Below are 24,098 nucleotides of genomic sequence, written 5' to 3'. Positions count from 1 at the left end.
TGACGTGTAATGCCACCACAATTGCACTTTGTTGGAACGATATCAGCCTCCTAGGTGACGTGTAATGCCACCACAAGGGCACTTTGTTGGTCTGATAGCAGCCTCCTAGGTGACGTGTAATGCCACCACAAGGGCACTTTGTTGGAACGATATCAGCCTTCTACGTGACGTGTAATGCCACCACAAGGGCACTTTGTTGGTCTGATAGCAGCCTCCTAGGTAACGTGTAATGCCACCACAAGGGCACTTTGTATCAGGGTGTAACAATCGTCCTACAGATTCACATGGTGTAACACAGACCCTGCCCTGTGAGTCTAACACTTCTTGTTCTCTCTCCTTTGTTTCAAGGCTTGTGTCAAGCCTTAAAATCTGCATCTCATTTAAGCAGTATGTAGAGTAAAAAGAAAATTTTACATTCTTGAAAGATTTTCTCAGCCCCCGACAGGACTCAGACAGGAAAGGCCCATCCAGAAAGTAATTCCTCTAGGCCTGTGTGAGCCCTGGAGACCCTGCCGGGTTAGGTCAGAGCTTGTGATAGCTGCTTTGTCTGCACTGACATCTGCAGATCCTGGTGCTTCACATACCGTCTGCCATGGATCTTGTATGGAAGGAGAACATTTAGGCTTAAACCTTATGCTGCGTCTAAAGAAAGAAAAAACTGTTTTACCATTTATTTACCTCCATCTCCTTTCTGACTAAATGTTGCAGTGTTACCTCAGGTCAGACACAGCTTCCCATACGTAGATAGACCTTGTACATGTGAACGTGTTATTGCAGTGTTACCTCAGATCAGACACAGCTCCCCATACGTAGATAGATCTTGTACATGTGATGAACGTGTTATTGCAGTGTTACCTCAGGTCAGACACAGCTCCCCATACGTAGATAGATCTTGTACATGTGAACGTGTTAGTGCAGTGTTACCTCAGGTCAGACACACAGAGCTCCCCATACGTAGATAGACCTTGTACATGTGACCGTGTTAGTGCAGTGTTACCTCAGGTCCGACACACAGCTCCCCATACGTACATAGACCTTTGTACATGTGAACATGTTATTGCAGTGTTACCTCAGGTCAGACAGAGCTCCCCATACGTACATAGACCTTGTACATGTAAACGTGTTATTGTAGTGTTTATGGGCGTTCTCCAAGCCAGCTAAATATAGTACTTAGCTTCCGTCAGGCTTTGTACCATTAGCAAATAGACTTGTACAATCACTTTGTGACCAGCGTGTGCCTTGTTCCTTGTCTGTGCTCATTACGTAGTACGTTATGCTGTAGGGAGGCAATACGGAATGCTACTGAGCTCGCTTTGTGAGGACAAAGTACAATTTCATGTCCGTCCTCTGACTAATTATTTGTTTATTCTTACATTTAGGCCCATGAGCATTAATAGTCAGTGATTTGCAATAACACTTCGCCCCATGTGTCTGTGTGAGGGGCACGCCTATAGTCATTTAACTTGGACAACCCCTGTTATTCCTTCTCCAACCTTGGGCAGAACCCCACGCAGCTGGGATCCCGGTTTAGCAAGCCGCGGGCATAGCGTCCACATCCAGGCCATATGTTTCTGCGCGCTCAGTCACACTCCATAAGGCCGCATGCTGATTGGAAACGCTGATCTGAGATTGCGCAATTTTATCCTGCTGGATCCAGAGGGTCACATGGGACACTGACATCCAAAGTTTTATGTTAAGTGTGTGTGTATAGAAGTGTGTGTGTATAGAAGTGTGTGTGTATAGAAGTGTGTGTGTGTGTGTGTGTGTGTTTGTGTATATGTGGGTGAGATCTGTTTAAAGACCACCTGAGCCCAGTTTGTAGCCTCGGTAGGACTTTGTTTATTTACAGATGTTCTGTGAAATGATTGCTGCACTTTTCTGTGTATTTGATAACAAATATGTTGGAAATTGCGTTATTTTTGTGCTACAATTAAAATAAATAATGGCTTGTTGAGCGGCGCAGCTTAGACTGGCATCACCGGAGCTGGCAGTTGCGCGGTGTGATGTGCAGTGTTTATCACATTCTTCATGCTCACGGCTGGGGTTATACATCCTCTATTGCTAATTAGCGCACTGACTGTAGAGTCAATGTGTGAAAAAATAAATGCATACGATACCTGGTTTATAGTCTATGGGCAGCAGATTATAAGCCATATGCAGATGTATTTGTGCAAAGTTTTTTGTATACCGATCACAAGTTAAAGATCTTGCAGTCACATGTGAAGTGTTTCAGGTCTGTCTCTTTCATCCATAACACAATAAATACCTTTTTCTAAAGATTATTATGAAATCAGAGCTAATCCTTGTCTTAGTTATCAAAGAATGCACTTTGGTGCAAAATAGCGGCTATAGGGACCTGATTCATTACGGATCGCTATTGTGATCGCAGCAGAGATTACTCGGTCTCACTGCACAAAATATGCTAATGATTGCAGTCGCTATGCCATCACAAATTAACATCAGGACGCCCACTTTACCGTACACACATCCGTAATACTTAGCAAGACTGAGAAACCATCAGTAACATGGAGTACCATCACATCCTCACACACACTTACACAGGCTCTGACCTTACACAGGAATTACTAACCTCATCACACACAGTGATTACACAAGACTGAGACACCATCAGTAACATGGAGTACCATCACATCCTCACACACACTTACACAGGCTCTGACCTTACTCAGGAAATACTAACATCATTACACACAGTGATTACACAAGACTGAGAAACCATCAGTAACATGGAGTACCATCACATCCTCACACACACTTACACAGGCTCTGACCTTACTCAGGAATTACTAACCTCATCACACAGTGACTACACAAGACTGAGAAACCATCAGTAACATGGAGTACCATCACAGCCTCACACACACTTACACAGGGTCTGACCTTACTCAGGAATTACTAACCTCATCACACGCAGTGACAGCCCAAGCTGCGTATAGCATCGCAATGGCTAATTTATGCACGCCCCTCTAACAGTGTTTCGTCGACCCCCGTCGCCACCCACAAACGGTCACTTCCTGTCAATCACAATGCGATGAGTCTGCGCAGTCCCGATTGCAGTGGAGTGTTCGCGCACTGCGGCGCTTGCACAGAACGCAACGATTGGCCGATTGTGTGCGTAATTGCAGTTGCGATCGGTAATGAATTGGGCCCATAATTGTGCTATTAAAGGGGAAAAAAATAAACCTTTAGATTTATACTAATATCGCACTCCTAATCTGCACGGTGATCATCACTGATATTGATTAGTAGAATATGCGAATGATTGTCTACATTCAAAGCACATCATAGGTGTAATTAGTCTGATTTATTCATCCAATTCCCCCCCCCCTCCCTCCTCTATAATCTGTGTTGGAGATCCTAACTTGCCCTAATTGCTGTGCAGTCTGATCCCAGCATTTGCTCACCCCCCCCTTGCTTTCTTGCAGTGTCTGGTTCTTTCCTAGAACTCATGAACTCACGTTTACCAATAGGTAATTCTCCAAACACCACGTGTTCTCGCCTCTTTATGGCTTTTCAGGGATTTGGAGCTTTGAAATAGTCCAATGTATATGGAAAGTGGATCGTTCTGGCCGCACACCAGACGACATTATTCATAGCTGCTCTGTAAGGCGGCCGCACCCAGCTTTAAATGTGGAAATGACGGCTGGTTTATAGACTGAAGTGGTGTGTGTGTGTGTGTGTGTGTGTGTGTGTGTGTGTGTGTGTGTGTGTGTGTGTGTGTGTGTGTGTGTGTGTGTGTGTGTGTGTGTGTGTGTGTGTGTGTGTGTGTGTCTTCCTGGGATTAATCTATACACCTCCTACTCTCTCTGCATCTGGATGGGGGTGACCGGGAGGCGGGGGCCAGACATAAGTCTACATCTGTCATCCCAGCTCTTGCTGCTTCTCATGTCCTATGCAGATATAAAGGTCTCCTGCAATGCGGTCTGACGCTGTGTACACTGACCAGCGCACGCTGCTGCTGGTGTGCGTCTATTACACACGCTGTAGGGGGTTTATACTGATCTCTGGCTGCTTCCAGCCCCCGATCTCTCAGAGTAAGGGGCTTCCATCTTTTTAAATGTCCCACAATGTAAAGAATTTGACTATAACTTGATTATTTTTTGTATCGCCTGACGTCAGTGTTACCGATAGAAAGTATATTTTATATTTCGTAAATCATTTTCATCCACGCTTTAGATTCCGGAAGCCCCTCTGTTCAGACAGATGATTGGAAAAGGTGTTTGTGGGGCCGGCTGTCTTTATCGCTGCCCGAGATGTATTTATTAACAGTGAATTATATAGCGCGCGCTTATTCCGCAGCGCTTTTCTGGAGACGATCAGTCTCTCGCATCCCTCCTTGTCCCAGTGGAGCTTACAATCTATAGTCCCTATTACATGGACGCGCATACACTATACAGTTATCTGTCAGATATCTGTCCAATCTGGCTGGTTGGAATGAAAACCTGGTAATGTATGGGAGCAAATGACAGTCGATCATATGGTTTTAAACCCTGAAAATAGAACAAAAAATATTGTTCAAATTGGTTACATTTGTGTGTTTTACCCAATTTGTCTGAACAACCATTTTTGTCTATTTTCCAGTGTTTGTGAGCAAATGGACGACAGATATCTGACAGATAATTGTATAGTGGCTGCCCATCCACTAGGCGATTATACCGAGCAATAACGACCATCGTTATCGCTCCATCGCTTGGTAATCGCCCGCAAATAGTGCAGTAAAAGGTTAAAAAATGACCAGCGATGTGCGCCCCCCTTGTCATTTTTAACATCAATCATCCCCCGAACATGACTGTCAACCTGACGACCGCCGTCAGGTTGCCATGTTCGGGGATGATTGATCTGTATGCAGTTCACCCCGTGGGAGACGACGGCGTCGTAATCATGCCGTCTTCCCCCGCATCGTTAAATGGATGGGCAGCATAAGAGTCATTTCTGTCAGCAGCCAATTAGCCTACCAGAATGTTTTTGGCATGTGACAGGAAACTGGAGCACCCAGAGGAACCCCATGCAAACACCACACAGATGGACCATGACTGAGTATTGAACTCATGACATCAGTCCTGTGAGGTAGCAATGCTAACCACTACGCAATCTATGCTATGTTGCTCTATAGTCCTAAGCAAGGTCTCTAGATGAGGTACCACCCTGCGGCTGGCACGCTCCTGGGAATCTGGCTTGTCACTGTGCGTGGTCACCAAGCAAGCACAATAATCAGATCAAAATCTGTCTCCTCCATAATCGCACAATGGGCCTGATTCAGAGCCGGACGCAATTAGCGCTCGCTCATCCAGAAAATAGGGGTGGCTATTCAAATGAACCGTTCGCTCTTTGCGGTCTGTTCACGCCTCTAGGTCTGAACGAGCGAACAAAACTTGCGGTCGTTTTTTGGAAAAATACGCCCCCTGGCCGCTCGCATCCTACGTCATGTCCGCTATTTATTAGGTTAATCGAGTACATCGACCAGCGTATGAACTGCTCGCTATTCTTGTGGTTGGTTTTTCCTACCGCAATCTTGCGAGCAGTTCTGGCTATAAAATAACCCAGTGACGCTGCTGTATTAATTATGCACACCCTTAAAACGCCCGTTTTGACCTTTAAGCACGCCTGCGTTCTGATCTCCACTCCCCGTGTTCAAGCACCTTCCATGTTACCACCCACATACGCCTCATTCTGTCACTCAAATTAGCAGGCATTCGCTATTTAGCGAACAAACTAATTTCGGCCGCACTGACTGGTTCGCGCATGCGTATAACGATCCGTACGCATGCGCAGTTGGGCAAACATCGCTCGGAGCGAACGAGCGGCCGCTTACGAGCGGCTCTGAATCAGGCCCAATGTCAGGACGGGGATCCCTATTGCCTTAGCTGGTTTCTACCAGAAGTACTCAAGGGTCGAACGGCTGGGTGCTGCAATTGTGTCGCGGTGATGGACAGCGATCCTGTAGCTTCGCTTACCCCTGGCACCTTCCCACACTGACCATGATTTAATTGACACTATAATCGCAATGTGCTTCATTGAAAGAGTTGCGGACTGTATAATATGTCATTGTATAATTTGCGTAGTTCTGTTTGCGCAGTCACCGTTCTGTACTTGAATCGGGGTGATTACTGTGACACGGCGCTGTGCTTTTGTCACCGTCTGTTTTTTGTCTCTACAGAAAACCATTGGAAAAATTGCAACATGCCTAGAACTACGCAGCGCCGCCCTGCAGGTAAATATTATTACTACCACCAGTATCCATTTTATGCTGTAATATGGGTTAAACATGAACTCCGCTTGTGGTTCTCGGCTTGCCGGTGGCATTTTCCTCTATGCCAGAGTGGCTTAGAATGGCTGATTGGTCTCCGGTAATTTATATGGCTTTAGGCTTAGAATGTCTCTCTACGTAATTCCATGAGACAAGGTTTCTGTTACCAAGGGCTGGATTTGTCATTTTTCTAAAGTCTCCATCTAAATTTCGGGAAGCCCTGACCATTAGTGGCGAGGCAGAGGGACACATGGTGCCAATCTGCGCAATTGAATGTTTGTTATTCTCTGGGCGTAGGAGCCGCCCTTCTGCATATGACTGAGGTATACCATACATAGACATGGTTGGTCCCTGCGCCTGCAACACAGACGTTAGGGTGCCCTGTCACCCGCTCACCTGGCGACTCTGCCGCTGGGTTATTTCATATGGTCTCTGAAGACCGGCCCAACCATTGCCCTCCAGACTTATTTGTTTACATCGTCCTCGCCTATAACCCAATTCCATTCATCCTGAAAAGGACCCCACTGTTTCCTAACATGCACGCAAACAATGGCGTAACTTCCGTGGGTACCAGGGGTACGGCTGCTGTGGTTCCCGAGCCTCCTCTGTGGCCCGCAGCTCCCCCTGCACCCAGTCACACGCACAAGGTGGGCCGGACCAGTCAGGGCCGCCGAGGGGGGTCCGGGTGGCCCGCAGGCAAACATGGAGAGACAGCACCACCGGTTACGAGGTAATCTGTCTGCCAGCCTGCAAACAATCAACAGTGACTGCTCCTGATTAGCTTCTGGTCCGCGAGCTCCGATTGGCTCGCGGCCGGCGTTGTCTCTGTGTCTGCCGCTGCCTGCCTGTGTACCTACTGTAATTAGCTGGCGGCCCAACCCCAAATCCACACCTGCTGGCTGCTGATGGCACACGGGGAGGCGGGAGGGAGATGGGGAGGTGAGTTGTTGGGCTGACATACTATGTATGTGGCACTACTGTGTGGAATGTGTTTTATGGGGCACTACTACTATGCGGCATAATCTGTAAAGGGCATTACTGTGTGGCATAATGTGTAGAAAGTGTACTACTGTGTGGCCCAACCTGAATGGGCATATGTATGTTTTTTTTAACCTCTGGGGGCCCCTTTTAAGATCTTGCTATGTGGCCCACCAAATTCTAGGGCTGACTAATCTATATGGACACTTTAAAAAGGACTAACTCTGGATTTAACATGAATTTGCGTGAGTCATGGGGTCAGTCCAATTAGGTGCAAATTGTGAGGTGCTATTTTCTCTTAGAATTCGCACAGCGAATTCATTTTGCAATCCAATCAGCAACTCGCCCTGAACCAGTCAGACTGAATTCGCATTTTTCCATTCGCACCTCCCTGAGGATGAGAGATGGAAAGAAACATTTTTATTTTATGGTTAAAATGTCGGGACACTGTGCTGAAATTGCTCCAAAATCAACTTGTAATTGCAATATTTTTTTAATTGAAAAATTGTAAAATAAATGATAAATCATTCTTTCAAAGTACAGGTTGAGTCTCTCATATCCAAATATTCCGAAATATTGAATATTCCAAAATACGGAATATCCCGTTATCCAAAATACCCCTGGTCCCAAGCATTTTGGATATGGGAGACTCAACTTGTACCCCAAGATCACCTTTTTTCCTACTTCTTCTTTTTTATTTTAATTTTTTTTTATTTTTTTTGCATCTTTCGTTTAATTCGTTTGAGATTAAACAAAAAAGTTTTAGCTTTTTAGCGTTTTTTTAATAAAAAAAAAGCACAAATCGGCCATTTGACACCATTTAAAAACCTATAGTACTTTCATAATGCCCACAAACAGCCTTCTATGCGGTCCTGCTAACTAAATTATAAATTTTGGGTGAGGTCCAGGATGGTCTCCCCACTTTTTCATGCACTTCTCTCACATCTCAAATCTCCGCTGCGACTACCGAGACTAGGCAATTTTAATTGGATTGAAGAATTTTCAGGTGTGCGATGTCTGCGAGTTTCATAAAACAAACTCACTACTCGCAATTCGCACCGAATTGGATTAACCCCATAAAGTTTGAGACTTGCTCAGACTATGAGGGGTAAAATTATACTTCTGTAGCTTTCATACAGGTTTTTGTCAGACTGCCAATTTTCACTGGAGCCAGCCTCGAAACCTGTGTAAATCAAGTGTCCCCATTTTTAGGCATTGTGTGGACCTGACTAAGTTCAAACCTAGGCAAACACCTAATCCTAGTCATGCTACACCACAATGCCAAATTTGGTGGATCTAGTTCCAAAACTCCTGGCCCTGACTGACTGACTTGTTAATTATATAGATTATGTATCAATGGTTTGAGCTAAAGATATAAATCTACTTACTATGTGTTTTACTTACAGTCCTCACAATCCCAAGAAGGGTTCAAATTGGAGGATTTAAAGAAGCTAGAACCAAGTAAGTTGATGTAATGAAGGTACAATTGTAAAGCGCAGTGGATTATTTTGGCGCTATATAAATAAATGCTAATAATACACCTATAGGAAGATTTGCTGTTGGATGTAATACATTACGGCACAGATGTGCGATATACAATGTGAGAGTGTAACATTGCTTCATGGTTATTGGTCAGAGAACCGCAGCGTGTATAATACCCTTTGTGCCCGCGCTCTGTGTCTGGGCTGGGTCACTAACCGCCACCAACTGCCCAGTGGCTGCTTCATATGTCTTAGTGGGATCACCAGAGTATTGCTGGTCTCTAGTGGCTGATACACTGCGTTCTCATGTTTAGAGGACCAGATCTTTGCGTACTCATCTCTGCAATTCCGTCTATACTTCCGCAGCAAACTTATTGTAAGTGTCGACGCCCTGTTGATGCCCAGTTACATACATTTGGCCGAAAGTGAAGATCCAACTGACTTTGATGCTCCGAATAGTCCCTTAGATCTGCAGAGATGCGTTAGAGCGTCTTGTTTGGCCTAGTGAGCGTGCACCATGCATAAAATGGCACATGAGCCAACTTTGCGTGCAGTTGTGAATCGGGCACTAAGCCCATCCCGGGTGTAACTCGGCTGAGACCCCTGTCAGACTGGCGGCCCCACCCGGCACTACTGACGGGCCGATGTAGTCCTCACATGGTGATATGGTGCTTGGAGAAGATCTCCTCCTCTCCAAGGGCCAGGTCATCGTATGCATAGAACGGGACCCGGGTTACCCGTTCACACTGCATAACGAGCAGGGTTGAAATGCTGGGTCACTCGATCCTGCCCTTTCACACTGCACAGTAACCCTGATTATTTCTGCAAGTGTAAAGAGGTATTACTAGTTAGTTGCAGATATGTAGCCTGTAGGACCGGAGTATTTGGCATGCGGCCCTCCAGCGGCTCTGGAACTACACATCTAAGCATGCCCTGCTATAGTTTTGTAATTAGAGCATGCTATAACTATGGGCCGTATTCAATTCGCTGGTTTTGGGTGCGAAAAAGTATCGCGCTTGTCCCAGCTTATCCCCGTATTCAATTCCAAATCGGCAAAAACGGGACCCGGCGAAACTGAAATCGGCAAAAAGTTCTGTCAGTTTTGGGGAATACAACCTGACACCCCCCAAAAGATGCACTGACATGGGGGATCACTATGGGTACCCCCAATTAGCCCTGCTAAAGGTATTTGGGTTTTTTAAATGGTCTCAATAGGCGCTATTTAGCGTCTATCAGCAAGTGGTGGAGAATAGTATTTTGCAACTTTTTTGGTGGAAAATAATTGTTCCCATCAAAAATGGATTACATGAAAATGGGTGCAAGCATTATAAAGCACCTTCAGCAAACACCTGCAATCAAAACTGCACCTCCCTCGTACTTGCAGACCTCCCTCGTACTTGCAGACCTCCCTCGTACTTGCAGACCTCCCTCGTACTTGCAGACCTCCCTCGTACTTGCAGACCTCCCTCGTACTTGCAGACCTCCCTCGTACTTGCAGACCTCCCTCGTACTTGCAGACCTCCCTCGTACTTGCAGACCTCCCTCGTACTTGCAGACCTCCCTCGTACTTGCAGACCTCCCTCGTACTTGCAGACCTCCCTCGTACTTGCAGACCTCCCTCGTACTTGCAGACCTCCCTCGTACTTGCAGACCTCCCTCGTACTTGCAGACCTCCCTCGTACTTGCAGACCTCCCTCGTACTTGCAGACCTCCCTCGTACTTGCAGACCTCCCTCGTACTTGCAGACCTCCCTCGTACTTGCAGACCTCCCTCGTACTTGCAGACCTCCCTCGTACTTGCAGACCTCCCTCGTACTTGCAGACCTCCCTCGTACTTGCAGACCTCCCTCGTACTTGCAGACCTCCCTCGTACTTGCAGACCTCCCTCGTACTTGCAGACCTCCCTCGTACTTGCAGACCTCCCTCGTACTTGCAGACCTCCCTCGTACTTGCAGACCTCCCTCGTACTTGCAGACCTCCCTCGTACTTGCAGACCTCCCTCGTACTTGCAGACCTCCCTCGTACTTGCAGACCTCCCTCGTACTTGCAGACCTCCCAAAAGGCTATTTCGCTAGTTTTTGAATTTGTACCCCCACTTTGAAAATGGGCAAAAACAAAAGCAAAGTGCTTTTTTTGGGGTATCCTTTGTGGGTTTTTTGGTTTTTTTTTTTGGTTTTTTTTTTTTACCGTTGGCATCTGGGGGGGTGTCCAAAGTGTGCAGGGGGATTCCCGCAACATTGCATCCCAAAACCCCAATTCTGCACTTTTTTCCGGCGGGTATTCATAGGCGAAACTTTTTTCGCCTATTACATTACGTTATCGTGGAGGCGAGAAGACGCTACAGTTGGATACGGCGAAAATTACGTAAACGTCGAAAAAGTATCGCGGAAACATACTTTTCGCTTCTAATTGAATACGGCCCTATATCAGATATATACAATATAATCTGCGTTTGAGTAAACGTGTTCTTGCAGCTGGATGATCAGACGGATGCGCGGGGTGGTGTTTGGAGAGTAACCCAATAACTTCTATCTTCTCTCCCATTCTAGTCCTAGAAAACCTACTGACGTTCAACAAGGAATTCCCCTTCGATGTCCAGCCTGTCCCTCTAAGGTAAGGGAGACCTTTATGTACTGTACGTCATAATATGATAGTGATATATTCTAGTATCATTGGGATTAAAGTGCATTTACCTGCACCACACTGCAATGCTAATGTAATCATTACATATGTCCATTTAACCTCCAATCTATTGATGTAATCGCCCTCCGTGTAAGTTGGTACTTTGACCTCCCCCCACATCCTCCTTTCATCCTTTTAGAATTAACGCCGCCCCAGGTCAGTTTTACCTCCATAATCTGTTCTGTGTGTCCTTATTTAGCTGTTGCTGCATTAGAGGACGGGTAATGAGAGCTGGGTTATATTGCAGGGACCTTGTGTGTTATAAGGGGGCCACACTTTATATCCTCTGCTAGATGTTTCCATAACTGCACATTCCGGTCTAGAGAGCTGCATGAGGCTCTTACCGTGCGTATTATCAGGGGCAGTTTTAGGGAGAGTAGCAATCTGGCCACTAGAGGGCATTGTTCTATTGCTGTAATATATAGAATTTATATATACTGTGTGTGTATGTACAGTCAGGTGCATAAATATTGGGACATTGACAGAATTTTCATATTTTGGCCTCTATTCACCACCACAATGGCTTTGAAATGAAACAAACAAGATGTGCTTTACCTGCAGACTTTCTGATTTAATTTGGGGGTAATTACATCCAAATCAGGTGAACGGTGTAGGAATTACAACGGTTTCTATATGTGCCTCCCACTGACTATGTATATATATGTATGTGTGTGTGTATATATATATATATATATATATATATATATATATATATATAATCTCTATATCTAAGCACTAATCCACGGCACTCACCATTCCTAGATTTGGGGTGCAACATGGTATGTGACCACATTGTTTAAATAAAAATCACAGGGGCTCTGCACTCACCATAATAACTAACAATAATAATTATGCATCATAATATAAGTGTATTCCCCCAGAGAGATTAGACTGTGCTGTATATATGACTAGTAATGGCGTGTTCTGGTACATCCTGCTCTGACCGTTCTTTCTTCTATAGGAGAATTCTAGCTCCAGGAGAAGAGGAAAGTCTAGAAATGGAGGAGGAGGAAGAGGGCGGAGGGGCTGGCGTGTGCTCGCCCGATTCCTTCCCGGCGCGTGTACCTGGTATGAGATGTTTTGTCCATGTGCTCCAGATTCTGAAAACGTTGCACTTTAGTAGTTACAGGAAAATCATGTGTATAGGCCAAGCCTTGTTCATTCTCCTCCTTTACCTCTGATTGTGACAGTAATGTAGCCGTATAGGTGCCCTCGCTCCTGGCAGTTTATCACAGGACAGTGCGTATTTGGAGCACTAAGCCGACGCAACGCAGTCGGAGGGATGAACGCTCTCCCAATCGCACTAACAGTCCCCATGACGCCGGATCCTCATTCTGTGAGAGTCCGTATCCATTGGGTAACGGAATTGAGCCATGGCACGCGGGTAGCACCGTGGGATTGGCCCATTGTACTGGCTGTTCTAGCTCTTAATTTTGTGTTCAGGTTTTTCAGGTGATTTAAAAGGTCTATAAAAATCTGTATGACTCAGTGTGGCCATAATGGGGGAGGGGGTGGCAGAAACCTAGGGGTATCGGCTAATTACACAACGTATAGAGACAGGAAGTCAAATCTCTGTATACTGATAAGTGTGCATCCTTTTTTTATCTCTCTCTTTGTGCCCGGTGCCATCTTTGTGCCCTGCTCTTCTGTGATTGTGCGGTCATCGTGCTTATTGCCTGGCTGTCTCCTGTGCATGGCATTTTCATTTGCTTGCGTCTCACCCTAATGCTCGCCCATTGCAGGAGCCATTCAAGGTAGGAACATGCATTCCCTTCATTTGTGTCGTGTTTATTTGTGTCCGCCCGGTCCCCATTTCACAGCATACGTCACTGGCTGCCTAGTAAGTGTTAATAGCTCTAATGGTGCATCCACACGGTCAGATTTTCCTTCAGATCTGACATATCTGATATGTTTGTCAGATGAACGATGAACGTTCCCGTCTGTCGGGTGAAGGATGCGCGTTCCCGTCTGTCGGGTGAAGGATGCGCGTTCCCGTCTGTCGGGTGAAGGATGCGCGTTCCCGTCTGTCGGCTGAAGGATGCGCGTTCCCGTCTGTCGGCTGAAGGATGCGCGTTCCCGTCTGTCGGCTGAAGGATGCGCGTTCCCGTCTGTCGGCTGAAGGATGCGCGTTCCCGTCTGTCGGCTGAAGGATGCGCGTTCCCGTCTGTCGGCTGAACAATATCTGACATCTGATGTGTTTTGCAGTCAGATTTGGACGATTACATTCATTTTATTACAGGCAAAAATCGTTGGTAAATCGCTCAAATCGTTCATCTGACATCTGTCCGTGTGTAAGCACCATTAGCGTGGCTTGTGTTACCTATAGCTTTGCTTTCAGAATTCATTGCGTGTCTTACTGTACAATTCTCTATAGCTGAATTTGGCCTGAAGTCTTCCCAACCACACCAGGGAGAGAATAGAGCTTATTTGTATGAATAAATACATTTCTGAAGTTTAACTTTCATATTTGCCATATAACAGGCTCCACATGTCACACTGTTATCATTTCCTAGAAGTATTATGTATCTGCGTTTAAAGTAAATAAAACGCAAATCACCGGATTACATAGCTAATAAAGCCAATAACTACTTATTAAAGTAAAACTCTGGATTTTGTAATTGTTACCGAAGTCTTTCTTAGTCAGGAGACCTGTCGGGAGTCCTATATACACATCGCAGGCCGTGAATCACACACTGGCTTCAGGAGCAGGAGGTGGCTTTGAGACCAGTTCTACCTTTGTTGAAGCTAGTCCGTGCAGGATAGGGGTCTTCTGCTCAGCTTGTGACCATATTAGAGACACTCGAGGTTCAGGCTCTGAGATAAAGGTGCCCGTCCGTCGTATGAACGCTGGGCAGCGATCTACAGTTCGCCTTTGCCTTTAAGAAGTCGCCTGTTATAATGAAAGCCAGTGACCCTGCAGTTACTATCCAGAAATATCATCTTGCATAATACTTTCTATTAAGAGCATTCCTGATATGTGATCTTTGTCTGCGTCGCAGGAACCCTCCTGCCCAGGTTACCGTCTGAGCCCGGGATGACCCTACTCACCATCACAATTGAAAAGATTGGCTTGAAAGATGCCGGTCAGTGTATAGATCCCTACATGACGGTCAGTGTGAAGGGTAAGCGTCTGGTCTCTCTCGCTCCAATCCCTTATGGTGCATACAGCAGCCTGTGACCTGTAGATAGATGATGTGGCCTGCCGCCAACAGGAAAAGCCAAATGACATCCATAGATCTATCCGCACTTTTTAGGGGCAGCCTTTTCCCTCGGGGTTGGGCGTTTCAGTCCTCTTACCTCAGTATTTCCCCCATGGCCGGACGTCGTCCTCCACCATCCCACCAGGAGCTGCGTTTGAGTCTAGTCAGGATGAAGCCGTCTCTGGAGGTGGCAGAGGTGGTTGGTGGCACTAACTGATCCCAGGAATACTGGGGAGGGGGAGAGCACTGGTGGGCAGTGTGCGTGCACCTTGATCTGAATGTCTAAATGGCAAAGAGCTGATTTTTCTATCTCTGTAGCTCTCTAGCACCGGCCAGCGATACAACACTGTATACCTGATATATTGTATTCCTGATTGCTGGGAGACCTAAGGTTTGTTTTTCAATTGCTCCAAAATAGTTGGCCTGTGCGCCTCTCCTTTCTGGGGGACCCTGTTCTCAGGTACAAGCTCCATGACTACTGTTAGGTCTCCACAACTCTAAAACCAAACCTGCTTAGAGCACTGGTGCCGCAGTGTCCCCCGGGGTCATTTTCTTAGACTATTCCACTGTATCCGTGTTGCCTCTTTGCATTGGTGTTGGAGCTTATGTACTCAGAGGTTTATACTGACACCAGTCTTGTTCATACGTCCGGTCATGAGAGCTGTGTACACACTAAAAATAAAAATAATGAATTTGCAGATTAATTACAACAAATACACAATTGTATTAGTTTTCCTGGTTTATGATGCTCCTCATAAACATACTGGTCTGGAAATGTATAAATAGGCCTTGTGACTACTATGAGAATCGCTCTTTGCAGAGATAATTCTATTTTTGTTTTTGGTTTATTGAAATTAAATTTAGATAAGATTTAACGTTTTAGGGAATTTAAATCCCAGAAAATGCAATCTACTACTATTTTTTTTTTATTTTTTTATTTAGAACACAAAAATTATAATTGAGGATCTTTGCTAAACTGACATAGGGCCTGATTCAGAGCCGGACGCTATTTGCGCTCGCTCGTTCAGAAAAAGGGGCTGGCTATTTAAATGAACCATTCGCTCTTTGCGGTCTGTTCACGCCTCTGTCTGAACGAGCGAACAAAATATGCGAACGTAATTTTGAAAAAACGCCCCCTGGCCGCTCGCAGCATACGTCATGTCCGCTATTTATTAGATTAATCGAGTACATCGGACGGCGTATGAACTGCTCGCTATTCTTGTGCTTGGTTTTTCCTACCACAATCATGCGAGCAGTTCTGACTATAAAACAACCAAGTGACGTGGTCGATGACGCTGCTTTTTTAATTATGCACACCCTTAAAACGCCCGTTTTGACCGTTTGGCACGCCTGCGTTCGGATCTCCCCTCCCCGTTTTCAAGCACCTTCCCCTGTTACCACCCACAAACGCCTCATCCTGTCACTCAAAATAGCAGGCATTCGCTATTTAGCGAGCACACGATTTTCGGCCGCACTGACTGGTTCGCGCATGCGTATTAAAATCCGTACGCATGCGCAGTTGTGCAAACATCGGTAGGAACGAACGAGCGGCCGCTTACGAGCGGCTCTGAATCAGGCCCATAGCTCCTAAACATATGGTACAGTTTTAAATTTAAAGCAAAATGTTGTCACAAAAACGATCATGGTGTTTTTTTTTGGTTTTTTTGTTTTGTTTTTTACGGAATACTTTTTGAAAAGTAAAATGTGAGGAACGACGTCTGCTTGAACAGCTGGGGGAGGTGATATCTCCTTCAATGGGCCCGTGGCCCTCACAGCAGCCTCTTCACAATGGTTTCTGCCACCATGAGGGGGGCGCTGCTTGTACGGCTGATCTCTCTCTCTCTCTAGTCCACGACTATCCCTGTTTTAACGCACGAGTCGTGTGACTCAGGAGGGGGTCTGTATTGTAAATATAGTGACTGTGTTCAGGCAGGGATGTAGTTATAATCCCGATAGGTGTCTGTATCCTAACCCTGTCAGGATTTTGACAGCCGGATCCCAAGTGCCAGCATCCCGTACCCAACCTGTCGAGGCCACAACTAACCACAATGGCGTTTGAGGCCACTTGTCTACAAGAGACACTGAGCGCATCAGACAGTTACACACTCACTGTCCTTCCACAGTGACTCCCATCCCTCCCCCTGTATGACAAGCGCCTGACCCTTCTGCCTGTGTATTTGTAGCCCTTTGAGGTGCTGTGTATGGTGGGGTTGTTAGTTAATACCTATGTAAGTTTTAACACAAAAATTAATATTTTTATATTGTGTTTGCAGATATAAATGGCATAGATCTGACACCCGTACAGGACACCCCCATGGCCTCCAGGAAAGAGGACACATACGTTCATTTTAATGTGGAAATTGAAATCCAGAAACATGTTGAAAAACTGACAAAAGGTAATTTACAGCTGTGTCTTTGATGCTCCCAACGGCTGCAGGTGGGTTCTCCGGATGTCAGGACCAAGTCATTGTATGAACTGTATTTATTTATATATGTTGTATGGAGTCTATAAAAATATAGATAAGTGGAAAGTGGGGCCGGTACCTGTGACTGCACTATAGCCACTTCCTGCCTCCCTGGGGCCGGTACCTGTGACTGCACTATAGCCACTTCCTGCCTCCCTGGGGCCGGCACCTGTGACTGCACTATAGCCACTTCCTGCCTCCCTGGGGCCGGTACGTGTGACTGCACTATAGCCACTTCCTGCCTCCCTGGGGCCGGCACCTGTGACTGCACTATAGCCACTTCCTGCCTCCCTGGGGCCGGCACCTGTGACTGCACTATAGCCACTTCCTGCCTCCCTGGGGCCGGCACCTGTGACTGCACTATAGCCACTTCCTGCCTCCCTGGGGCCGGCACCTGTGACTGCACTATAGCCACTTCCTGCCTCCCTGGGGCCGGCACCTGTGACTGCACTATAGCCACTTCCTGCCTCCCTGGGGCCGGCACCTGTGACTGCACTATAGCCACTTCCTGCCTCCCTGGGGCCGGCACCTGTGACTGCACTATAGCCACTTCCTGCCTCCCTGGGGCCGGCACCTGTGACTGCACTATAGCCACTTCCTGCCTCCCTGGGGCCGGCACCTGTGACTGCACTATAGCCACTTCCTGCCTCCCTGGGGCCGGCACCTGTGACTGCACTATAGCCACTTCCTGCCTCCCTGGGGCCGGCACCTGTGACTGCACTATAGCCACTTCCTGCCTCCCTGGGGCCGGCACCTGTGACTGCACTATAGCCACTTCCTGCCTCCCTGGGGCCGGCACCTGTGACTGCACTATAGCCACTTCCTGCCTCCCTGGGGCCGGCACCTGTGACTGCAACCTGTGGCTCTCCAGCTGTTCTGAAAGTACAAGTCCCAGCGCATACCCTGTCACAGTTTTGTTATTAGGGAATGCAATGTGTAGTTCTACAACAGCTGGAGGAGAGCCACAGGTTGGCCAGGCCTGGTCCAGAGTTTCCCCAGATTCTCTTCATTCTTCATCCCCCTTAAGGGAGGGTTAGGTTAGTTTATACTTGCCTTTAGTGCAGTCGGGATCTTCACCTCTGCCGGGCTTCCGCTGTTGGGATTTGACCCATGTGGCTGGCGGTAAATCATGCCGACCCCCCTGGAAAACCTTCCTGCACTCTGTTACTTTCACTCAGTCTCCCAGCCTTCAGATGTGCTGATAAAACTCCTCTTCATTCAAGCCAATCGCCTCTCGCAACTCCCCCATACCTTGTATTCCCCAGTTATGCTCCTCTCTGTGTCCGCCCATATCCCCTATAGAATGTAAGCTCCTGTGAGCAAGCCCCCTCTCGGATTGTCTCCTTTACACACTTATGTAATTTGCAGGTTGACATTATGTAGATTTGTGAACTTTTCTGCAACTGTCTAATGTACTTATGTAATTTTTTACCTTCTACCCCATGTATGGCGCTACTGAGTCCTTGATGCACCCTATAAATAAAATATCTCTCGCCTCTAATTAACCCCTTGTGTCTTGCTTTCAGGGGCAGCTATTTTCTTTGAGTTCAAGCACTACAAGCCGAAGAAGCGTTTCACAAGTACAAAGTGTTTCGCCTTCATGGAGATGGATGAAATAAAGTCTGGCCAGATAGTGATAGAGCTGTACGTGAGGCCACTTACTGATCGCTTTATGTCATGGCTATATTATGTGACCAGTACGGCAAGCGCTGTATTGTGTAATCTGTTTGGTCAGAGATCTGCTGATAAGGAGGCGTTGGAGCAGCAATTTACCACCCAGGCACCAAACTGCACCAGAATATAATAAAACTATAATTTACGGAGAAACCATAGACCGGCCTCTTATCGGTTTCTAAAATCTGGAAAGGAAGTTTAGCAAAATACAGGAAAAAAACTATTCACATTTCAGCGAATGATTTGGGACTTTGGGCCGTATTCAATTAGAAATGAAAAGTCCGTTGCCGGAGTTTACGCCGTCATCGCTGGTTTTGGGTGCGAAAAAGTATTGCGCTTGTCCTCGTATTCAATTCCAAATCGGCAAAAACTGGACCGGGCGAAACTGACATCGGTGAAAAGTTCTGGCAGTTTTGGGGAAATCATCCGGACCCCAAAAGATGCTCTGACATGGGGGTTCACTATGGGTACCCCCGATTAGCCCTGCTGAAGGAATTTAAATGGTCTCAATAGGCGCTATTTAGTGTCTTTGAGCAAGTGGTGAAGAATAGCATTTTGCATGTTTTTGGGGGGGAAATAAGTCTTCCCATCACATTTGGGGTACGTGAAAATGGGTGCAAGCATATTTTAGTTGCTAAAGTAAAGCATTAAAAAGCGCCAAAAACGCACCTTTAGCAAACACCTGCAATCCAAACTACACCTCCCCCCATACTTCCAGACCCCCTCCCCAAAGGCTATTTTGCTAGTCTTTGAATTTGTACCTCCAATTTGATTTTTTTAGCCCATCTTTTCAAAGTGCTTTCTTGTGGTGTCTTTTGTGGGGTTTTTTGATAGTTGGCGTCAGGGGCGATGTCCAAAGGGTGCAGGGTGGTTCCCGCAACATTGCACCCCAAAACCCCAATTCTGCACTTTTTTCCACCGGGTATTCATAGGCGAAACTTTTTCGCCTATTGCATAGCGTTATCGAGCCGGCGAAAAGACGCTACAGTTGAATACGGGGATAAGTTGAAACCAGCGAAAATGACGTCATCGGCGAAAAAGTACTTTTCACTTCTAATTGGCCGATATTCAATGTGTTTGAGCACTTTCTGTATTTAAAGATAAACATTTTAGCTAAAACCGGTTTATAGTGCTCAGTAGTTTTTTTTTTTTAGGTTTCTCTCATTGAAAAGGCTGAAATTCTACTCTAAAATCCAGTACGCTTCTGACCATAATTGCAGCTCTGCTCACTTTCAGGATCAGACGTGATATTCTGGTTCATGTTTCTATGTCTACGTTCCTGGCGAGCTAATTACACGTCCTCAGACCTAACTGAACACCGGGGAAAATAAACCACTACCTTTATCTGCCCCTGCAATGGTGCAGTACGTGTTGGTATCACCACCAAGCTGATAGGCTGTTGCCCAGACACTACGAGTATGATGAGGTTCATCCTAAGATCCATTCACTCAGGGTCACTCTGTAGAAGTTCTCAGGGAACCCTAACAGTGCATGTTTTCCTGGTCACCTCAAAGAATCGCAAGTGCAGCAATTTGTACCACCTGATCACTTATTTATATGGTGCCACAAAGGTTCCGCAGCGCCTTACACAGTACATAAATGAGCACACAAGAAAAACAGTTAATAGTAATACAAAACAATGCAGGACAAGGACGTGGTTTATACACAGAGCTGCATAACACAAGCAGCAGGACATCAGCAACCAGGTGTTAGGTGCCATTGTGGGGAGTTAGGAGTAAATGATACTATAAGTAGGGGGAGGAGAAGCACGTGAGGGAAGAGGGTCCCTGCTCGTGAGAGCTTACACTCTAAAGGGGAGGGGCAGACAGAGAGGGGCGACACAGATGGGGTAGATAGTGAGGATGGAGCAGTGGGTTAGGATATGTGCTGCGGAATGTGTGTATAAGATGACCTGATGTTATGTCAAATTTAAGTCCTACATTCATCTATCTCTATGACAGAAAAATAGATTTTGATTGTTGTAGCACTTTAATTAAAATTGTGGAGCTTTTAGACATTCAGTAAATGAATGCACCAGCAGGGAAATTTGGAAAACATGGGACTGTTAGGACACCCTGAAGAGGGCAGTCAGAAACCCTGCTCTATAGCATCAGAACAGACCTTGTTCTAGGTCACAGGTTCTCAAACTCTGTCCTCAGGACCCCAAACAGTGCATGTTTTCCAGGTGTCCTTGCAGAATCAGTGAAATAATTAGCTCCACCTGTGGCTCTTTTAAAATATGTCAGTGAATAATGATTACACCTGTGCAGCTGCTGGGTGACCTGCAAAATGTGACCTGTGTGGGGTCCGAGTTTGAGAACCTCTGTTCTAGGTAACACTCTGCTAATCTTATAAGAGGGAGGGTCCCCACGGTCTGATTGTCGCCCTCTCTTATCTTTGCTGCAGCTACAGGAAGCCGACTGACTTTAAGAGGAAGAAACTACAGCTGCTAACGAAGAAGCCACTTTACCTCCATTTACTCCAGACGTTGCAGAAGGACTGACCGCCCTGCCGGCTTCCCCCCATCTGCGCAGAGACCACTTGTGGAGGTCGTCTGGCGGAACGCTGGTGTGCCGACGCACGAAGAAGGGTCTGATGGCTGGCGTACAGCCTGTAGCAGAACCGGAACATTACAGCAATAACGGACTGACGGCGGCTCCAGCTCGCCTGCGGGAAAAGCTGCCGACGATGGAACAGTTACGTCAATGACCTTTGGTGACCGGTTCACCTCTGTACAGAGCGGACATATCCCATGGCGCGGCCACGTCTCTTACTGGTCAGCTTACAAAGGCAGCCGGGATTAATTACCCTCTTTCTCCCATATTTACACCATGGAAATCCCGGCGTTGGCGCCGCATCGTACGCCGCGTATGAACCATCCCAAGCGCAGATTTTAAATTTTACATATGCTTCAAAAATAGGAATATTTTTGAGGATCCCCCGATTGGAGACTAAAGCTGACATTTTATATATTTTCTCTTTCATCCAATCATAATTTTGTATCTCCGCTTGTTTTATAACACTGATCATGTACACATTATAGAATTGTGTGTAAGGGAGTTTTGTATACTTTGTTATTTTATTTTTACCTGCAATTCCCTTCCTGGATAAATGAATTCAGTTTACTGGTAAAACTGAGGATGTGGGAAACAAACGATTATCCCCCCCCCCAATGTAATAACCTTTTTATACTGGGTATTGTGATCCCTTACTTGGCGAGTCTGTCTTAGGTTTGTTCTGTTGAATGCCCTTTGGCCGTAGTTTGTGTCCTGATCATCATCATTTAATTACTGAAATCTATGTAATTACAAAGTTTGCATTGTCTTCCTTTTTATAGAATTATAAACCTATATTTGATTTACATCCATGAGACAACGCTATGCATTGTATAATTATGGCAATGAGTGTTAAATCTCACCGGTCACCTGCGTTCAATTCAATCAGCCGTGGTACTTTACTACTGGCTAGTTGATCCCCTGGGCTAATTCAATTAGCCCCAAAGCCTGAACTTATCACAACCCCCCCCCCCCCCTCCCCCCTGCGAATTAGGAGTGCAGTGCGGGCTGAGGAGGGGGGTGCGACTCCACACCGCCGCATTCTCACTAGTCCCACAGCAACGTGGGCTGGGCTGCTGACCGGTAAGGGGGGGGGGGGTGGTGTCAGACCTGGGCCCCTCCGACAAGCCAGTCCTCCCCCACTCTCGGCACCCCTGCTTGTCGAACATTTCTTTTCAGGAGCTCAGCAGACTCCGAAAAAAAAAAAATGCTTGATAACGTCAGCGCCTGCCCAAAAACAGATAATTAACACGTAGGATTCGTAATAAGTTCTTGGATCCCATGTGTATTCGCCCGAGTAAGACGGGATCTAATTGAATTCCCCCCTTCGTATTGACGATGACGCAGGGGTGGTAAATCTTTCACAATATTTCTGCTTCTAGATTCACAAAGTTGTTGTAATTTCAGTCCCTCATGAATTTATTGGCTGACAATGACCAATCTCCTCTGCGGCCAGGTCTCGCGATCTATGCGCCATTCCACCTCTGATGTCTCTGCTAATGGGCGAGGGCTGGTTTTTGCTGCATAGCATAAATCTTCCTCTACGGATCATTTTATTTTAATTTTTTTATATATATATTCATGATTTTTTTTATTTTTTTTTATGTAGTCAATCCCAAATTATAAGTTGATTAACAGGTTTTTCTTTCTTAATTGAGAAATGAGGGTTTTATTCCCCTGCTCTGTATGAAATTCCTCCCCGGTGGGTGAACATTTTATCTCGGCCAGATTGGATTATCGCAGCCAGGTGTTTGTTATATTAAACAGGGTTTCTTTCCACAATGAGTGAGAATGTGATTTTATTCCGTGTAGAAGAGCCGGGAATATTCCTGGACCTTCAAGAAACCAGAGAATCTGTATTTGTACAGAAAACTTTAATGGCTTTCCTTTTACATGAAGATATTATCTATGACCTAGCCGCCATTGTATCCTACACGAGTCCATGATTAACATGAGAAAAATTTAATTTATGTGTATTCTTTATTACCTTCATACAACTAATATTAGTGTGTATACATACAAAGCCAGCTACTGCACCCATAACCACAGCCTGGCACTGGCAGAGGGTCACTAAGCAGCCAAGGGTCCTCTGGGACCCAAAATACAGAGGCTGCTAAACAGCATTAAGTCCAGGGCCAGCTCCAGGTCTACTAGAAGCCTGTGCAAAGAAATGTTGGATTCCCCTCCAGATGCATCTATATCCATAATTTCTTCTTCCTCCACTAGGGGGCACAGGGATCACTGGGTATAGCCTGGAGAGGAGAGTCTTGGCACCAAATAGTTACTTATTTTCTTCCCAGCAGTCCCCAGGCTCTCTCTCCACTATACCCCACCCAGCCCAGCCAGTTTTAGTTTGGAGCCAGACAGGAGTAGGCACCATTTTGTGGGGGCTGCTATTAAACCGCTCCGGGAGCCTGCAACTGGGACACTAATGGTGGCAGGTAAGCGTGGCTCAACACTGCCAGTGTGGAGACCACAGGTAGTGCTGGTAGTGTTGGCGCTGGCGGTCCCCATTCCACACACTAGACCACCATCGGACAACAGGATGCTGCTGCCATCGGTGAGGGCCATGTCCCTGGGGTCCATACCAGACGGGGGCAGTCTGACTCTTCCTGTTGGCCCCTACCCGCCATTGGGCGCGCTCGCTCATAGCAGACTGCCTGTCCCAGTGTATTTACTCTCTCATCTCACTCTTCCCTTCTATAGATAAATGTTGGGTTACCATTTTATAAAGTGCACTCCTGTCTCTATGTATACCTTACTATAGCTAGCCTGGTATACATGTAACTAGGCTTA

At 46.3% G+C, this 24,098-nt stretch overlaps 1 protein-coding gene across 1 annotated transcript in view; it reads left to right on the top strand.

Moving 5' to 3' along the window:
- AIDA (axin interactor, dorsalization associated) overlaps positions 1–22,110 on the top strand; it is a 58,172-nt gene extending 36,062 nt beyond the window's left edge. Inside the window, exons 3-10 of the mRNA XM_088464270.1 lie at positions 6,179–6,232; positions 8,653–8,707; positions 11,276–11,339; positions 12,370–12,476; positions 14,408–14,530; positions 16,882–17,004; positions 18,600–18,717; positions 21,154–22,110. Of these exons, the coding sequence (XP_088320396.1) occupies positions 6,179–6,232; positions 8,653–8,707; positions 11,276–11,339; positions 12,370–12,476; positions 14,408–14,530; positions 16,882–17,004; positions 18,600–18,717; positions 21,154–21,250 (741 nt within the window). The 3' untranslated portion in view covers positions 21,251–22,110. The remainder of the gene's footprint in view (positions 1–6,178; positions 6,233–8,652; positions 8,708–11,275; positions 11,340–12,369; positions 12,477–14,407; positions 14,531–16,881; positions 17,005–18,599; positions 18,718–21,153) is intronic.
- The last annotated feature ends 1,988 nt before the right edge of the window (positions 22,111–24,098 follow it).

Source organism: Taudactylus pleione, unplaced genomic scaffold (assembly GCF_031769625.1).
Source record: "Taudactylus pleione unplaced genomic scaffold, aTauple2 ptg001627l, whole genome shotgun sequence".
NCBI classification, from domain to species: domain Eukaryota; kingdom Metazoa; phylum Chordata; class Amphibia; order Anura; family Myobatrachidae; genus Taudactylus; species Taudactylus pleione.
Note: the sequence above shows the minus strand (reverse complement) of the source record. Positions and strands in the feature narration are given on the sequence as shown.